General features: G+C 36.7%; 1 protein-coding gene across 3 annotated transcripts in view; it reads right to left on the reverse strand.

Annotated features, from left to right (window-relative positions):
* The window catches only part of Slc4a4 (solute carrier family 4 member 4), a 366043-nt gene that overhangs the window by 14026 nt on the left and 332077 nt on the right, over positions 1–19940 (reverse strand). For all 3 annotated transcript variants that reach the window (XM_070012959.1, XM_070012960.1, XM_070012961.1), the window contains exons 17-21: positions 19815–19928; positions 18516–18677; positions 11748–11926; positions 10258–10330; positions 1983–2051 (exon numbers count right to left, since the gene is read on the reverse strand). In XM_070012959.1, coding sequence (XP_069869060.1) covers positions 1983–2051; positions 10258–10330; positions 11748–11926; positions 18516–18677; positions 19815–19928 — 597 coding nt within the window. The remainder of the gene's footprint in view (positions 1–1982; positions 2052–10257; positions 10331–11747; positions 11927–18515; positions 18678–19814; positions 19929–19940) is intronic.

Genomic DNA, 19940 nt, shown 5'->3' on the forward strand with positions numbered 1-19940 from the left:
TTTGGTAATGCCATGATGAAACGAGACCCCTGACTGCCCCAGTTGCCTCATCAGAAAGAAGGGATGATCTATGCATCATACACCTTCAAGGAGATATTAGGAAGTATTCAACTTAAAAATGGGCAACGTATTGATATTCCCATAAAATTCCATATCATTTATATGACATAGCTTAACTAATACATCCAGCAATGTATCACCATTTCTTTGCAGGAAAAAGGTCACATGAATGCTCCATTGAGACAAGTAGACAGAGACAGCGAGATGTGTGAATGTAAGAGAGGGAATGCACAGTCATATACAAACACATATTGAAATGATGGTGGAATAACTGATGAACTGACATTGATAGCGATGCATAGGATATTTAAGAACACATCAGACGGTTTTTCAGTGGCATATATTTGGTAACTATATGTTGGGTTGAGTAAGTATAACAGCTTGGAGGCAATATCTGTTTTTCTTTTTTGGAGGAAAAGGAGAAATGTAAACTACAATATCACAGATTTTTTTTTAATCTAGAGTGATTTCCTGTTTAAAGGGTTTTCTTCCTCCCTTTAAAGATATTTTTGGCTGATGGGACATTTCTCTTTCATAATGACTAGGCTATAAAATCTCTTGCTAAATAAATCTTCCTAAAAGGGTCTAAAAAGAGAAAAAATCAAGGGTAAAGTAAGGAAATGAGAAAAGCCTGAGGAATAATAATATTGCAGAATTGAAGAAATTCATTAGTCCCTTCAGGATGGTTTTTCTCCTCTATTATTAGGAAATGGTTTGTTCTTTTCTTCTCTTTAATAGATATCTACTAGGTTTGAATCACTGAGAAAGCTCCTGAACACACAAAATCGGACCATCTAGACTGTCATAAAAGGCAAACAATCAGTTTGGGGGCCACATTAGGTTCATGTTTTTCTATTCAGGAGAATAAAAAAATTATTGACAAGGGTAGAAAAATAAAATACCTTCACAAATTTACATGTCATTGAAGTTTAATGGGCACAAATAAAGTCACATTCATATTCAACTAGCACATTCTGTGAAAAATCACTTTGTATTTTCCAACAAATATCCCAGGAACTCTACTCAATGAACCGAAAAAGGGAAAAGTGAAGTAGCCTTTTCTCTTTGGGGGGTCTGGCCACTTGCCCAGATCTATCTGACTTTGAAACATCGTTAATCTAAATTCAATAAGTGGAAGCAAAGACTATTTTGAAGGAGTTCAAATAAATTCTTATGATGTTCACAGAACATGCAGTCTTTTCCCATTAAAACATTACTGAGTGTTAAATAAGGCTACAATTAACAAGGTGCCAGAAAACAGCAGCAGAACTTCCAGTTTCCTGGTGCCAATTAAATTAAACCTCAATTGAAAGACAGAGTCCCTTACAAAGTCTTCCCTAATGATTTTTAAAAAGTGGGCCAGTTTTACCAAAGTTGTGAATAACTGAAGTTTTTTTTTTCATAAAAGCAGTACATAATACACATTGGCTTTAACTCGAACAAAACATTTGATCAATGTGCTCAGCCATGTGGAATGGACATGAAGAAAGAGTAGTTGGTTATTAATACAGGGTTAAGGCAATTGGGTACAAATCATCTTGAAGAACATACTAAAGAAGTGGGATATTCTTCTTGAGATGAAGGGAAGAAAAGAAAGTAAACAAAGGAAGACTGAAGAGAGAAAAGGAGGTTGAGGGGGACAGAAAGAGAAAAAAGATGTTCCTGGTTAAATTACTTCTGACACGTTCTTTCAAGGATGAGTATTTGTGATGGTAACATGTCAATTGGATCAGAAAAGCAAGTGATAGCTAGAGAGATTAGAATATAAATGTAATTTGAAAGACTCAGCCATAAATGATTAACACTTTCCTTTAAAGATCTATTACTAGATTATTCTTATAAGCAGACAAGCACTATGTGACTCAGATTGCTATGGAAAACGTACCTGGACTATGTGACTCAGATTGCTATTGAAAACATACCTGGACTCCATTCAGTGAGGCCACACCCATGTAGAGGAACACACCATACAGTACAGGCATAGGGATAAACTGGAAAGGAAAAATAGTGAACAAAGGTTAAAGACAACAATAATAAAAACACTGAAGGAGGAAAATAGCTTAAATAAAGGCTAAATCTTCACCTAACAGTAAGGATCAAATAACACAGTGACCCCTAGTTCAGATAGTTTAGTCACCAATTGAAAAACCTCTAAACTTTGTACTAGAAATAAATGGGAAGAAAATGAAGGAGAGTTCCAATCTTCATTTCATGATGACTTCTTTTTTAATGAAATACATAACTTTACTACTATTTTAATTAATGTTAAATTAGTGCTGTTTTTCTTTGGTCTTAAAAGCATAGACTATGAAACCCAGATGACAGACTGGCTGTGATACAGGAGCAAAGGAATGAGTTGTCTTCCCCCTTAAGACCAAGATCCTTTCATGAGTCTGCCGATTTCATTCCTTCATAATTTTTGTCAAATGATTTAGCAGTTTGGTGTATGAATGTCTCTTTCAGTAAAATAAGCATTAACAAGTGTCTTCCAGGAACATTAGGAGGATAAACTAATGAGAACCTTTTCTTTAAGCAGGGAACATCTGGAAGCTATTAATTATACACATGAATTAATGTGCATCTTTTAAAGCCAAATTAATACATTTTCCTGCATTATTTAGCAAAAAAAGTCACTTGCATTAATATAAAGTGTTTTAACAATGATACATTGTAATGTGATATGTGTAAATTTTAGCTATTTCTAGAGCTCTGAAATGTAAGCAAATCAAGCATGAGTCTGATTTTGGAAAGCATTCATTTGGACAACAAAAGGTGTCAACTTTGGAGTTCTGAAAAGAAGTTCAAGTAATTTCAGGGTTTTTCAAAGCTAAAATATGGAAACCTTAGTTCAGCGAATGCCAGCCTCACCATACACAAAACCACTGTGACCAGAAAGCAAAGAATAGCCTTTCAGTCATTTTGAGGGAAAAAAATCACTCCTTATATTAAGTGGAGCGCAATTTCTAAAAGCCTCTTTTTGTGATTCCCTAAAGCAGTTTTGTCTCTGAGATCCTTTGGCTGCTATTCGAGAATTTTACATTGACTGTCTCTACTTGCTTGGTCACAAGAAGGGCTAAGCTTTCATGCCAATATATTTAGTTCTGTGAAACATCACTTATTTCTTCTAAGAAGATGAACAATTTTAACCTAACTAATTTTGATTTGCGTGGTAGGGTACAAGTCTCCATTTCTTTTAGAATGTGGATGTTTTCTGTTCTTTACAATTCTTCTGCATACATTTATCAAAAGTAAAGATAAGGGTTGGGAAGGTGGCTCAGTGGTAGAGTGCTTGCCTTGCATGCATGAGGCCCTGGGTTCAATTCCTCAGCACCACATAAGCAGAAAAAGCCAGAAATGGCGCTGTAGCTCAAGTGGTAGAGCACTAGCCTTGAGCTGAAGAGCTCAGGGACAGTGCCCAGGCCCAGAGTTCAGGCCCCATGACCGGCCAAAACAAACAAACAAACAAAAGTAAAGATAAAACTAGCAGAGGGACCTTTTTATTACTTTGAACCCCCACCCCACTTTTTTTAAGACATTGTCTCTATCTCGTTAGTATGAGATGTTTTCTTTGTTATCATTTTATTTCTAATTCTAGGAAAGAGGATACAAAACTAGACTTAAAAAAGAGCAGTATAGTGCCATCTTGAAAAACTTCTTGAATTCCTATAGTAGTTACTTGTTAATCTGGTTTTTCTTTTTCTTTTTTGTTTTCTTTTAACTTGAGAGTCAGAAAGGGTCAAGCTCTGGTCTTATCATCATCCTATATCCAAACTTAGCTAAATATTTCTTCCAGAGTACTTCCCCCCACCCAGTGGGGCATTTAAGTAATATCCCTTTAATTCATTTAGAAGATTGAGTCTAGAGTACTTTTAAAACTGAAGTGAAGGAGAGCTATACACTGGGACTTGGCTTTCTTCTCTGAATTTATGAATACAGATTTTTAACCAGTCATCCACCACAAAATGAAACCAGAAAGTACTTTAACACAAAATGGCATGAGGTATGGGCAAAGAAATAGCGACAGAAATGAATATTAAAAAAAAAAACTATATAACTTGATGGGAAGGAAATAATAACTTTAAAGAAAGCTATTAAATTCAGTTTTAGTCCACTTTTATATGATACTAATGTGTATAAGATTCACATTTTCCTTGGAATTGTACAATATCTCAGTAAAAATCTTCCAGCCTAGAACATCTAATGTGATTTGACAAAATTGCTGGATTAAAGGGTATTTTTTAAAAAAAATTGAATTTGGTTTATCACTCACATCAGGTCAGTCTTTAAAAAATTAATCACACTGTAATCAGTCATCAAAGTAAACATTTTTTTATTTTTTTTGTTTCATTTATTTATTTATTTATTTATTTTTGGGTCCGGTCGTGGGGCCTGAACTCTGGGCCTGGGTGCTGTCCCTCAGCTCTTCAGCTCAAGGCTAGCGCTCTACCACTTGAGCCACAGCGCCACTTCTGGCTTTTTTCTTTTTGCTTATGTGGTGCTGAGGAATCGAACCCAGGGCCTCATGCATGCAAGGCAAGCACTCTACCACTGAGCCACCTTCCCAGCCCCAGTAAACATTTTTTTAAAGGAAGGAAAAGCAGAATGCACTTTTAAAGGAAAGGATCTCACCTTAACTTTAATCAGGAAAACATGCTAGTAATTCTAGGTGGAGATTTTTATAAAGCAAAACATAATACAAGGTATCCAAGTTGATAGGCACACCAAAAATGGTAAAATAATGAAATTGTATTAGGAAAATTATATAATCAACCATTCCCAGAAAGCCAACACACATCATTAGCAAATAGTATCACAGTCATTAAACACTAAAAATGAAAAAAATAACTGATTCTAAAACCAGATAAAATAATGAAATTGAGACAAAAATCAAAGTAAGTTTTAACATATTTATAAGACGACTAAAATTTCAAATTCTGGTAAATGTAAAATTGTACTTTTTCATTTATATTTCTCTTCGATGGTGGTAGAATAGTCTAAGAAAGAAAATTTGAAAAGGGTAAAAGTTAATAATATGAGATTGTAGTAGTGTCCCATTCAGAAATTTAGGATAGAACTGAGACTTTCTACCAACAAAATGGTCTGTGTGTAAGAGGGGGAGAGAGAGAGAGAGAGAGAGAGAGAGAGAGAGAGAGAGAGAGAGAGAGAGAGAGAGAGAGAGAGAAACCCAGAGTGAGATCCTGGTTAGGAACATGGGCACAGAAGAATTCAAGCTACCAGCTATGAAACTTGGAGAAATATTATTCACCCCTCATATCCTCAGCATTCTCTAGAAAATGGCTATGATAAAGACACAGCAGAAAACACCTGGTCCAGGACAGGGCTCATAATAGAGGCTCAATAAATGTTAAGTATGATTATGCCATTATTATCATGAGTATCTTGACTGACAAGCACAGTTTTCTTTGGTCCCTCAGTAACAGGGGTGAGGAATGGCTGGGGGTAGAAGCCAGAAGGATTGTTGAGAGGTCATATGTGAAGCTCTGTTTTACTTAAGCTCCACCATATTGTCCTTTTAGTTATAACAACTGTTTTCAGTGATGCATTATTAAATTAATATCATAATTCCTTTAAGCCTTAAAAATCTAAGCTGATAAAGAAGCTGCTGACATGTAACTCCATCACTAATCATGAAGGAAACTGGATTGAGTTTTGACAGGGCATTTGTGAAAATGCTTCATTTACTTTCACATGAGAGATTTCCAAACTGGATCAAAGAAGCTGGGAAAGATCATCTCGTGGGAAAAGAAAGTACATGAGTTCTTTGAGGGTAAGGATCAGGTTTTGTTTTTTAAAAGGTGGCAACCTATGAGGGTTATGAAATTGGCTTTGGTGCTGGAATCGCCTGAATTCAAATCATGGCTCTACCACTTAAGAACCTTGTGACCTGGTGAGTTAGTTATTCATCATTTCTCCAGTCTGTAAATGAAGATAATTGTTAGTATCTTTTTGGTAGATATCACTGAGGAACTATTTAATATATATATACACATATATATATATATATATATATATATATATCAATAAACTCAATAAGCAATGGTAACTACTGTTTGGGAATGTCATCATCATCACCATTACCACCACCACCACCACCCACCATCATTTCTTTATTTCCCTGGTACTGAAAAGAGACGTTGAACTCAACAGATACCTGTTAAGTACAAATTAAATGCTACGATCTACACTTGAGAAAGCCCAAACAATCTTAAAAGATATATTCTAGCCACTCCTCATGTTCAAGATAAACTAATTCAAACAAAGACAACAGAAGTAGCAGTGAACATTATTTGATATTTGCTTTTTGAGTCTTACTAGAAAGATGAGGAAAGTAAGCTCAAGGATCTGCCTTTCATCTTTTCTTTTCCTGCTCTTAGTCACTGTTAACTTCCTCATACAAGTTGCTAGCAGTAACAGGGACTGTTTCCACAGTGGAAACCCTTTGCCAGCCTGGGAAGCCAGTTATTCTTGCTTCCCAGAAGTTCTGTGCTGAACCAGCCATGCGATTCAGCTCTTTGAGGGCTGTATGACTGTAACTGGTTAGGGTCAAGGGCTATCCTCATGAACTCGGTGCTGGCACACTATAATTCTTTACATTCCTCCACATGAAAGACAGATTTCGGCACAGAGATCAAAACGGAGGTCATAAACTTCATGTTCAAAGTAAGCTTGCTTAAGCAAGCAGGGAGAACAACTACTTCCACTACTTGATGCATGAGAGAAAATTGTTCAGCTCATTGTGGGCCATTAAAGTTGTAGGGAGAAGAAGGGAGAAGGCAGGGAAGGTGTTGAGCCATTTCCTTTGAAAAAAGTAAAGTAAAAGTTACACATTTCTCTCATTCCCATTCATCTGATCTAACTTTCAAAGGCGGACTCTCAAGTTCAACTATTCTCTGAACTTGTCAACTGTTGCTTTAAAAAACATACAGAGTCACATGAAAGAACAAAGTCCCCTCTTCCAAGTCAACCTCCTTTCTGGGTGAATTCTGATGTTAATGATTGATCATGACTTTTCCTTAGTTGTAATTTACAGATTTAAGTTAAATTGCACCTCTAACATCTGCTTCTTCCTGTATTGACTTTTCAAATGAGCTAACAAGGGATCTTCAATGAATGCACACAATTCACCAAAATTCAGTAGTAATTCAGCACATGATCTGCAGCTAACTGCCAGTATCAGGAGTCATGAAAGAAAGAACAACCTAACTTATTGAGGGAAGGAATCTCAATTGCCAATGCTACTTTACTCTTGCTGTTTTCAAATACAGGTTTTTTTTTTTAAGGATACATTGTGAGCAATATTGACAAAGCAGTTTATTTCCTGTATTTTGTGTAAAATCTTGTTTAAAAATGTTTTCTGAATTACCTTTTTTCCGTGGATGCATTCAATGACCGGTCAGGTTAACCAAAGTCACCAGACAGAAAAAGCCACAGTCATGAATACTAGCAGTGGAAAGAGAGGGGAGTAGAGTTTGGGCTGGTCAAGGCCTGCCAAACGAAAAAGCAGGCTCATGCTGGCCAATCCTAACTTCTCTCTATCTCCTCCTGGCTTTAGTCTGCAATCTCTGTAGATATGAAGGTGCTAAAGAGTAAAAGGGCTTTCCACTGTAACTCCTCTGCAGCCATACATGGTACAAGATGAGAAAGCAGGAAGAGCTGTTACCAGATTGCAAGTTTTGCAATCTTCCTAAAAGTTACAATTTACACTGCACCTGCGCCGTTTCCCTTTACAATCATCCATGAGCATTCAGCTGACAGACTCTCAACATGAGACGATTTGCTGTCACGCAAGTACACGGAAAAGTTTTAAATGTATCTGCATATTATTAATAAAAAGTATTTGTAGTTATATGTCTACTATATTACTGGAAAGAAATCTTATACAAATAAAAGGTAAAATGAGGGACTTGGTGGTAATAAATAAATCTGAAGTGTTGTGAGATTTGTCCATTTAACCCTCCCTAATGGCTATGCTCTAGAAGTTCCCATAAAATGTTTTCAGGAAACACCAGGGAAACATTCATTTCTAGCACAGCTTCCCACAATATGGGGTCACAATTGCTTAAAATGACTGTCTTGAAATGATCACTCCAGGTGAAGTCTCATTGCTTATAAGATTAGGCACTGCCACCAGCTGCATGCTGGTGTCTACAGGTGACAGAGGAGCATTAAAGCATTTGATGGTAGACTAGATGCTGAGAACTCACAAGACCTGCCAAACTCCAAAGAACTTGATTTGTATTGGCCAAGATGCCAACAGATTTCCCTTAGTCCCTAGTGGACATAGGCTTTGGACTTTTTCAAGGCTTTCTGCACATAACCAGAAACAATGTCCCTGAGGTGTTTTTTTTTTTAATCTTAACTTTCCATGTGTTACCAGAAGAAACATAGCACTAGATTCAGTTGTGAATCTAGACAGAACTTAATTTAACCAGACAACTGACATTGTAGGCACCTAATATAAATGAATATTTTAGTTAACTATTTAATATAAATATTAAATGTTTTAAATTAATACTTTAACTGCCAGTTATTTTGTACCTAATATATGCACTAGTCTTAATACCTTGAAGGCTGAGTTAGTTATAGGTCAATTTATAGGTACTAAAGTTCTACTTTTCTACTGTTATATAAAATTTGCAAATCTGTGAGAAATGGAGGGTTTTGCTTTTCACTGCCTGTATTGTAAAATTGTTAGTTTCACTGCGTATTGAACTGCATTGGTCACCGTGTATTGTTAAATTGTTAGTTTACAAAAAAAAGGGGGTAGTACTGGGGTTTTGAACTCAGGGCCTATACTATACTTACTTGAGCCACAGTTGCAGCCCTTGTTTGAATTCTCTAGAACAATGTACTATGTAAGTAAATGAGTATTTTAAAATCTTAAAAATTTAATTTGTTTAAATTTGGACTTATATCCATCACAGTGATTGTTCAAAGATGTTAGGGCTATGGGTAATTTTGGTGCTGTATGCTGTGGTGCAAGACACAGCATTAGCTACCATCATTTCTGTAAGAGGAAAAAAGAGGACACAAAGATTATATTACAAAAGAAAACTGGAAGCTTCAGGAACAGATATAGCTGACCTTTCTTTTATATATTTCTTCTCTTAAAAAGTCCTTCACATATTCTTAGGAAAGGATCAAAAAGGCTCAATAACCATGTGCATATGATCATATAAAATGATGTTTATTGAAATAAACTCCAAGAAATGGGAACTAGACGGTTTTTAAAAAAATTGCTGTTTGTTTTTGTTATTTTTTTCCTCCTTTGTCATTGGATTTTTGTATCTTTTGTATCTTTTTGTAAGTTTATCTGTCTTGGGGAGAGTAAGGGGCGACACAGAAAGGAGGAGACAAAGAGTGAACAAATGTAGCAATGACACTAGACACTATGGTGAAAATTTGTAGGGGCTTCAGGAGGGAAAAACTGTGAGAAAACAAGGGAAGAGGTGACACTGTTCAAAAAGGAATGTACTCATCTGAATTATGTAACTGTAACTCCTCTGTACATCACCTTTAAAATAGTGATTTAAAAAAAAGTCCTTCACATGTTGTTTCTACATATTCTATGTAGGCAGACATTTAGCATCTCGTCTAAATCTATGTGTTGATTCTAAATGTTTCCAACTATTCTACCATGTTATTTTTCTTTCTCAAAAGTTCTCCGATTAGGAATCCATAAGTTTACTCTCATTTCCCTTATAATGATTATTAGGCCTTCTAGCTCAAACAAAGTCGAAGCACAGCAATAATTAAAAATAGGTGGAAATTTCAAAATCAGTATTCTGAATCCTTTATGGTATTCAGAGCCCAAGAGAAGAGGAGAAGGATTTAGGTACCAGTAGGAAGTTAATGGAAGAAATGATGAACAGGAAGACAGGAGAAGTGGAAAGTATATGAGCAGAGGGGATGAAGATTAGTCAAACTGAACTGTAAGAACACTTCCCTCGTGGGTCAGGATTGAATACTAGCAATTCTATGTGGTTCAGTCAAATAAGTGTGAAAATAAAAATGAGGGCTAGGTTCAAGGATTAGAAAGAAATCAAAATAAACATTGTTTAAAGTCCTCTTTCAATGACAGTGTTAGGGAATCTTAGAAGTATTTCACCCTTCACATGTGCAATTATTTAGCAATGTTTTGAGAAAGAGGAAGAGGCAAGTGTTACTCATATTTACCTTCAAGATGGGAGCCATAAAGACTGACAGACCAGTCAGAATAAACACAAGGGTTCCAGTGACTCTTTGTTCCCTGAAACCAAATCAAAAGATTACCACCAATCTACCTCTTGTTTTCAAAAACATGCTCTTGTCTTCTTACCTTAAAAAAATAAATGATACATTGACCAAATCAGTATTTGTCTAGAACAGTCAAGGTGTTTATCCCGTAATGAATACACCTCAACAACATGGTATGAATTCAACATAGCTATAAAAAATTCTCTTGAAGCTATTGCAATACATGATTTGAATTCATGAAGAAAGAAATGATCTGTTCAAGTTCTGCTCCTTTAAAAATCAAGAAAAAGATCACTTGCTCTTGGTCCATCAATTACAGACCTCCTTAAAGCCCTTATTTTTTAAACAACTGGTCCTGTTGTGTAATTATACCTTCTTTCATAGAAGACAGATGTTACATTGTCCCACAATCTAATTAACAAATAGCTCAGAGAAATTTCATTGAGTGCAATAAATCACACCAGTCTCATTTCCAAATCTACAACAACGAAAGTACTTTCTAACAAATATGATTCCCATCCAACACCTACCCTCTCACCTTCCCCCCAAGAAAGAATCACCCACTGTTGAGGTGTGGGAAATAACGGCTTTGCCCTGTGAGCTATGCAACCAAGCACTTATGACCAGGGTTTGTTGCAAAAAAACAAAACAAGCCAGATGCCAGTGGCTTATGCCTATAATCCTAGCTACTCAGGAAGCTGAGATCTGAGGTTTGTGGTTCAAAGCCAGCCCAGGCAGGTAAGTCCGTGAAACTCTTATATTCAACAAATTACTAGAAAACTGAAAGTGGTGCTGTGCTCAAGTGGTAGAGTGGTAGCCTTGAGCTGAAGAGCTGAGGGATAGCACCCAGGCCCAGAGTTCAAGCCCCACGACAGACAAAAAAAAAACACAAAAAATAAACAAACAAAAAAGCACCCAGTGGAGGAGAGCATAAAGGTCTTCTACCAGTGTTCTTCATGGCTACGCATATTTAACACTGGAAGATCAAAGTTTCTAAGTACTTATGGAGACAGAAAATAGATTGGAATATAAGAATCCATTTTCCTCCACTCAATATTGTAAATCATAAGCAGAACCAACATTTTAAGGGCCTTTCCATATGATAGAGATACAGTTGGTACTTTGGCACCACGAGCACCTTCATATTAAGGAAAACGAATAACCTGCTTATATTTCGGATTATATCTTTTCATCTTTTTCTCATCAAAGGAAATTTATGTACCAGAAGAAATAAACTACAAATTTTAATCAAAACTCTTTCTGATTATTAAAAAAAAAACTAGACATTATAATGGAACCGAAAATTTAGAAATAAGAAAGTCATCAACACACCCCTCTACTCCAGATTTGCTCATTTCCTTACGCTTGACAGATAGATATTCACCGAGGATGATTTGTAGAGTCTTCCCCCTGACCCCAACTTAACTCACCTCACTCCTAGAAATTTAGGTTGTTCTCCGGGTGCAGAAGTCTCTGTCTCCATCTTCAAACTGTCTATGTGAGCAATGGAGATGACGGTAGCGGCCACATACCATGGGAGAGCCATGAAGGAGCACACCACCATGAGGATAGCCACCCAAAAGAGATCCAAGTGATACCCAGCTCCTTTCTGCAGAGGAAAAAAGAGACAATGAGACAATGGTTACATTTGCTGCCAAGCTGTGATTCCACGTGGGAGTTCACATTAGTAAAAGAAGCCAACTCATTTTGCTTCACAAAACTATCTATAGAAGGTAAGCTCCTTGGGGGAACTTTGTTACTCTCACACAGCTGCCTACTTCTGGTAGCTGCAGGAGCCATTACCTCCTCTACAGTAGCTCTGGATGCTGCTTTAACTTAAGAATTAAGTCACTGCTTCACATGGTACTTCTAAATTAACCCCTCTGCATCCATGCTTGAGAAGGCTGTCTGTCCTTTGTTATCAGAATGATTGGGATATATGCCTACTTTGAAGAGTTACTCTGAGTTATTCAATGAAATAGTTACTCTGTAGAAGCATACTGTAGCAACTTGAATGACAGTAACTGCTACATACTGGGCTCAACAAATGGAGATTTTAGTCTTTGTCATAGTGGTATTGCTTCTTATTAACACAAGCAGGATAGAATCCTTAAAAGTATGCACTCTGCCTTATCTGTTGAATTGTATTTAACACGATGCTGTTCATCTGGATGGCATATATAAGGATCCCCAAACAATGTGAGATGGTATAACGATCATTTCTGGCTATTGCTAGCATATGAACATAATTGTTTAACAACCGACTAGCCATCATCATAAAGGTAATGGATACCTCTCCTTAACCAGAAGAGGCTAATTTCAAATAGTACCAGTGGTCACAATAACATTTACTGACTGGAAGAGCAGATGGGGCAACCAAGTTCTGTGCTCTTTTACTCACTAAATAAATAGTGTTAAATGTGTCTGCAATGTTATTCTATGGTTATATTTCTATGCTCTGTTTATGAAGGAACAGAATACCTATGCCCTCTCGGAGACTGAGGAGACAGAGAAGTCCATGTTCCCAGCATGGAAGCATGAGTACTAAGAGCCACAGGTGGACCAATCCAAGGGTAAAGAAGGGATGGCTTGGGAAATTAAGGAAGTGAGTTACAGGAGGAACCCAATCATTGTTATCCTTTAGGATCCTATTACTGTTTGTCTGAACACTGTTATGCTCTCAATGAAATGCCAAGAGTTTACCTCTGGCTTGCACAGATGGATATAACCATGTTCCCAAAGAGGATGGCAGGACAGTCCGAGAAGCAGACAGAAGAACGAAAAGCACTTAGTCCATGTTTAAGTACAAAAAAAAAGATCTGCTCAGGAGAACAGGCTAACAAATATATTATTCCACCTGTATATAATGTTTCCTTTTGGGAAATCATAATTGTTTGAATTCAGAGTGGGGAAATGAAGGGGGAAAAGGTGCAGGGCTTCAAATCCTTTCTCACCTTTCCAGGTGTCAACATGGCTGGAGGTGATCCATTTGGATCTAACCCCTATCCCTCTGGCTTCATTTTCAATCATAATCTCCTTATGTTCCAGTCACACAGGCCTGTGATATGTTCCTCAACATACCAAACAACCATCTCCTGGGACTTTGTATTAGCTCCTATCTTTGCATGTAAAATTATTTAATAAACATTTATTGAATACCTATTCTGTGGTAGGCCCTGTGATAGGATGATGGAATATCTGCCCTTATAAAAAAAATACAGACTAGAAAGGGAAGCCAGATGAGAAAACAAATAATATAATGTACACAGAAGACACAAAAGGAAGTGTGGCCAGTTTTAATCTTGACACTGGACATGAGGATGAATAGGAAAAATCTCTAAAGTAGACCAACTTTTGCCTTCAACACTTAACACAAATATTCTGTCCAATGCAAACACTCCATACATGCTCAAAAGGTTAATTATGCCCTTTAAAGTCTAAAAAATGTTCTTGTCTTCATGACCATAATCCTGAAGGAAATTCTGTCTTCTGGAACTGGGTATTATTTTGAGTACAAGGAGGGGAAGTAAAAATTTATTTCTCTTAGAAATTCTATACACTGTGCTGATACAGAACAAAAGTAATTTAGGAATCAATCCACAGAATCAAAAGCGTAGGAGAGGTAAAGGCTGGCTTATCAGCTTATATTTCATGGGGTGGAAAAGTAAGACTACAAGAGAAATCACCATCAATACATATACATGCATAAACACACTCAGCACTCATGCTAGAAGCCTACCAGGACACTCACAGTATTGCTGCTTTATGGGATAATATGACAAGTCTCATGATAACCAGATTAAGGGACTCAGGCTTTATGAAAATGATAATGCACTCCAAACAGAGGCTCACAGGCATTTGAGAATGATACCTACAAGTGCAGAGAAAGCCTACAATGATCTCACCAAAGCTCTCTGAGGGACTTCGATGAATGGAAGCACTCACTGAGAACTGGAGGTAACTGGGCATGCTTTTTAGTGGTTGTCTATCTCACACAGCATAGTAACTTTGAGAACCATGTGTTCAAAATAATAAAATCTACAGTTACAAGTATTTATTGCATCTACCTTATAGAATCAGGATGGGCAACCTAAGAACTGAAAAGAAGGATGAAATTATGGCCTTGATTCTGAAAACACTGTAGTCTAGAAGTAAGGATTGAAGTAATCACCAAAAATAAACACTGTGAGCCATATGTGACCAGTGACAATAATATAAGTATGCTAAGATACAAAACCCCAAAGCAAGCACAACACAAATTAGATTAGGGATGAAGGTCGGTGAGACTGGGGAGGGTATGTTTCCAGGATCTTAAAGGATAAAGAGGATTTTGATAAATAGCAATTGTTGAAGAGTAAGGAGAAGAGTGTTCTAGTCAGAAAACCTAGTAAAAGAAACTATCATATAAAGAGAAGCTGTACAGGTCAACTGACCAGGGCACTTGCTAGTGTTTGGAAAGAATCACTTTACATGTAGGTGGAAGTCATCTCACAGGGAAAAGGACATTCTTTATGGATGGGGAGGTGGGGGTAGGGGAGGAGAGGCAAAGGGTTGAAAGGCCAATCTGTAAAGTTCAAAACTACAGACTAGTGGGTAAGAACAGAACTTTAAAATTCTAGCGCTTCTGAAAGCAAGAAAAGTGACTACTAACATGGCTAAATCTTTTTAAAAAAATCTAGACATGAAATTAAAAGACCAAGGAAGGCTATAATGACTGTAACAGAAAAAAATAAAGATAGCATACAGTGGCATTTTGAGTCATAAACAAAATCAAATGATCTGAAAAAAATCACACCTTGGTTAGGGTTTTACCACAAAAGGTGTCCTAAAGTTGGGTGCCAGTAGTCACACATATAGTCCTAGCTACTTCGGAGGTGATGATTAGGAAGATGAGGGTTTGAAGGTAGCTTAGGCAAAAAGTCTGTGAGATTCTGTCTCATATTTGTTTTTTTTTTTTTTGAGTCTGTCTCATATTTGTGTCTGCCTGTCACCCCAGCTAGTGGAAGTTCTGAGTTGGGGAGGATTGTGGTTTCATATCAGCTCAGGCAAAAAGTTGATAAGACCTCATCCCACAGAACAACTACAGGGAAAGCATAAATAGAAGAATGGCCATCCAGGTCAAAATTAACACCCCGTCTCAAAAATAATAACCAGAGCCAAAAAGGATGGAGGCATAAGGCAAGTGAACCTACCTAGCAAGTGTAAGGCCTAAGTTCAAACCTCAGCAGTAACAATGGAGTCACAGTGACAGCTGCCCCAATGATCCAATATGCATTTCCAGGTACCTGTTTTAAATGACTTCTCCTTCCTTTATACAACCTCTGACACTCTTGATATCATTTTCTTTGGGAGCAGTAGCTTTGGTTTTGCAGTCAAAAGCTGATTCTGCCTGCCTCTGACTGCCAATACCTCAGGAATGACCTTGGAGAAGTCTCCACTTTGGAGAAATGGTTTGTTTTTGAGCACTCTGCAGGGATAATGCAGGATATAACTAACTGAAAATGATAGCCCCAAACAGCCAAGTACCTTGGTACAGAACTGTTCATCCGAGTGGAAAGATAGATCCTGTCTCTAACCGAGCCGACAGCTAGAACCACCTACAGGGAGCCAAAGCCAATGCCACCCAAAGAGATTCCTCTTAGGTTAGAGTGCCCACCTCCCTTACTGCTTCAGATTTCTCTTTTGTAAGAACTTCACAGTACCCAGGGCCCTTTACAATTTTAGACAAGTCCAACTATCATATTCTGCAGCTCTCATTTCCTAGGTGCACAACGTGAACACAACCATTTCCAGAGTGAAAAGCCATGATGAAATGTCCATGGTAACATTACGTTTCTAACAAAAGACTAGTACTTGTTCCATGACTATCATTATCCAGCAGAATAATTTCCAATAAGCAGCTCTAAAAGTGATGAAAACTTGTTTACTAGCCACTCACATCTTATTTCAACAGGCAATTACTAATTTATCTCAATTTTCTAATGTTTTCTATGAGGTCCAGGGGAATACATTTTTTCTATATTTTACAAATCCTTAATTTGCTAAATTCTACATTCAAAAGAAAACTTGGTTAAAAACAACAAAAGAATAAGCATTTATCTCCAGAGGTACACAGTCAACCATAGATTAAAATGAAAAGTATTTCAAATTTTTAGAAATAAAAATATATTAGCAAATATCAATTTCTAGCCCTTTGATAAATTAAAGCAATAACAAAAATCCCTTACTAGCTGGGTGCTGGTGGCTCAGGCCTATAATCCTAGCTATTTAGGAGGCTGAGAGCTAAGGATTATGCTTCAAAGCTAGCCCAGGCAGCAAAGTCCATGAGACTCTTATCTCCAAATTATCCACCAGAAAACTGGTAGTGGCACTCTGGCTCAAAGTGGTAGAGCGCTAGCCTTGATTTGAAGAGCTCAGGGACAGCACCCAGGCCCAGAGTTCAAGCCCCATGACTGACCTCCCCCACAAAAAAAATTCCTTACTAATATAAAATATACAGTGAGGATACATGCCTTCCTTGACTTGCTAAAATTTCCTGATATAAATGACAGAGAACCAAGATGGTATTTTCTAAAAGATTAGTAGAAATGCTTGTCCTACAATGAAAATCAATTTCTCTCTTTAACTTTGTATATTAGGTGAGGGTAAGTGCCACTTACGCTCATGCTTCCTGAAAAACAACTTCTGCTGGAGTTCAAGTTATTCTTCACCCTATCCCCCATGTCACTAAATATACTAGAGAATTATTATACTCCCTACCATTGAATACCTCCTTTTTGATTTCAGCAACTATCCCATGAGCTTCTGCTTTACCACCCTCCTGTGATGCAAAGGAGACTTCCAGAACTCTGGTTTCACCAACTTCCAAGCTTGATGAATGGCATCTCAATATACTTTAGGAACTGGTCACACACTGTACCAGTCCATCAATTAGTTTTCTCTCCTATAAGACCCTCAAAATCTCAGCTTCCCCTCCTGTCCAAAGTGCTTATTTCTTCCTCCTCCTCCCAGTCGTATTAGTTCTAGGATTTACTTCTTTCTCTCTGTGATCTACAGTTCTAATTGGACAGTTTATCAAAACCTTCCTCATCTCTCCTATTCTTGGCCCAGTGAGTTTCTTATAGTCAAACAATCCTTCTGTAATACTTCTGCTGAATTCCTTTCTTAGAAGTTTCCCCTCCTGCTTTCTGAGTGATGGATGCTGATGCATCATCTTGCTTCCCTTACATAGCTATTATAAAAAGAAGTAATAAGTTGACATATAATATGAAGTTCTTACAATGTGGCCTGACTCACAGCAGGAATCCAATATGTTTTAACTTCTATTAGTGTTATGATTCATCTCTTACTTCACCAGAGGGTATTTATGAAACTATTTGTGACCTAAAGTCACTAGAAATGGAAAACATGATATAAGGTAAGAACATTTATGCAGCTGTCTTGAAAGATGTTTCAGACCACTAAAGCATTTTTTAAGGCATATAACAAATGAAATCTGTAACGTATACAAAATAAAGCATTTGCTTCTCCTTACCTTATGGTCAGTAATGCCCTGAGACAACGATTTCAAAACTAGCATATAAATACTTAGCAACATCTTGAAACCGTTGAAAAATCATTATGAATAAGCCTTCAGTGTTTCCAAACACAAGAAATGATATTTAAAGAGATGGGAATACTCATTGCCCTGATTTGATCATTATACCTTCTACATATGTATCAAATTATTACACTAAATCAAATTAATATGTACAATTAATTTTATTTTCAGTGCTAGGATCTTATGCATGCTAGGCAACTATTCAGTTATATTTCACAATTCTAAATTTTTAATGCAAAGAAAAGAATACATTATGAGTTGATTTAACATATAACAGGGCTCATTATAGGTTAATTTAATCTTTGATTATCATTTCCTTCACTAAGGACAGGTAACAACATTAGGATGACTGGCTAAGAGGTAAAGTATTATTGATATTCGCTCTTTGGTAGTGATGGATAGGTGGGTGAACCATATTTCTTGAAACTGAAGTGAGTTTCCCTCAGGTATTGCATTGAGGATCTGTGTCAACACAGGTGATCTATGCGCTGCCAAAGTCTAACTTACAATAAAGCTGTCTTTGTTTTGAATCACTTAGTAGTATAAAGTATGGAAAGGAGTTCAGAAGTCATTGATAACCATTATTATGGACACTTACCTTGAGTTTGTGTTCTTTCCTGTTTACAATCACAGCTGTGATTTGCTGGTCCATGAAAATCAGAATAGTGACCAACAAGGCAGGAATAGCAGCGGCAAGGTATACCCACCAGGGGTTTCCTCCGAATGGGGGTATAAACCATCCCCGGTTTGGACTTGTTGGCTTAAAGCAAAGAAAAGAATAGTCTTCAGAATAGTATCACGTGGATATGTGATACTTGGTGAAAAAAAATCAATGAGAGTACAGGCTTTTATTTTTGGAGAGTCAACATATTAAAAAATAGAAAGTTATAGACTGGAGATTTTTGGTAAATACCAAAAGTCTTCCCAGAGGATGCCATTTCTTAAAGGTATCTTTTAAAGAAAAGGAGAGAAAGGATATGGGCTGTTGGAAAGGCAGGGGATGCTGTTTTGTTAACTTTCTAGTACCAGGAAAATTTCCAAACATTTAATAGATATTGAATCAATTAATGATGATTGGTTGAGTGAGAACATATCTTTTATTATGCATATATAATGGCAGACCCAATGCAAAATTATCATTTGCTGTCCCCTAAATATTCCTTCCTTATTACATAGCTGTTCAACTAAAATTCAGGCAGCTTAATATATCTTAGCCCATATGTGATCTCAATAGTAGAGAGGATGAATACTGTTCTAGAAAAGAGGAAAAGACTCAAATGGAGGTTTTATCCATTATACCCACATAATACAATAGGTTCACAAATAATTCTGTCTTTTTGGTAACAACTAAAATTTACATGATATATAAATGTATTTGGCAAAGTGTCTGTTAGGTAAAAAGGTAATTAATTTGGACTAGAAAGCTTGAGTTTTGATTCTATTCTTTAACATCACTAGTTTAAACAGGTATATTTTATCTTATTTTTATTATGCAGCATATATCCTAGAATTATTATCTGGATCAAGGAGACAGGTATGTGAAAATACTTCAGATATTTGTAATGTTACAAGTTATTTTAAAATAAAAATCAATACAAAATGTATGCATTATCCTGCCCATGTAATTGTAGCCCCTCTGTACAGTATGTTCTCAAATAAAATAAAATTAAATTAAAAAAAAAATAAAAATCAATACAGTAGGAACCTTTGCTTTTGATTCTAGTCTTGCCATTTAATTTTGGTGCAGAAATTTGACTGTGTGAGCCTAATAAGGGACAGTTTTTGAAAAAATGAATCCTTATGCAAAGCTAACTGAAATAGTCACGGTAAATTGAGATAGAGGCAGGAAGAAAGTAGAAGAATTAGTGGAACAATGCAAAGGTAGAAATCTTCTTACCTTGAACTCGCTTGGCACAATTAGTTTTGGAGTGTCCACACCTACCAGAGCATCTATCCCACAAAATATGAGAATAGACAAGATAATGGCAAAATCACTGATCAGTTTTCTTGCCTGAAAAGAAAA

The sequence above is a fragment of the Dipodomys merriami genome, unplaced genomic scaffold (assembly GCF_024711535.1).
Source record: "Dipodomys merriami isolate MVZ:Mamm:240054 unplaced genomic scaffold, mDipMer1.0.p SCAF_9, whole genome shotgun sequence".
Taxonomy (NCBI): Eukaryota; Metazoa; Chordata; class Mammalia; order Rodentia; family Heteromyidae; genus Dipodomys; species Dipodomys merriami.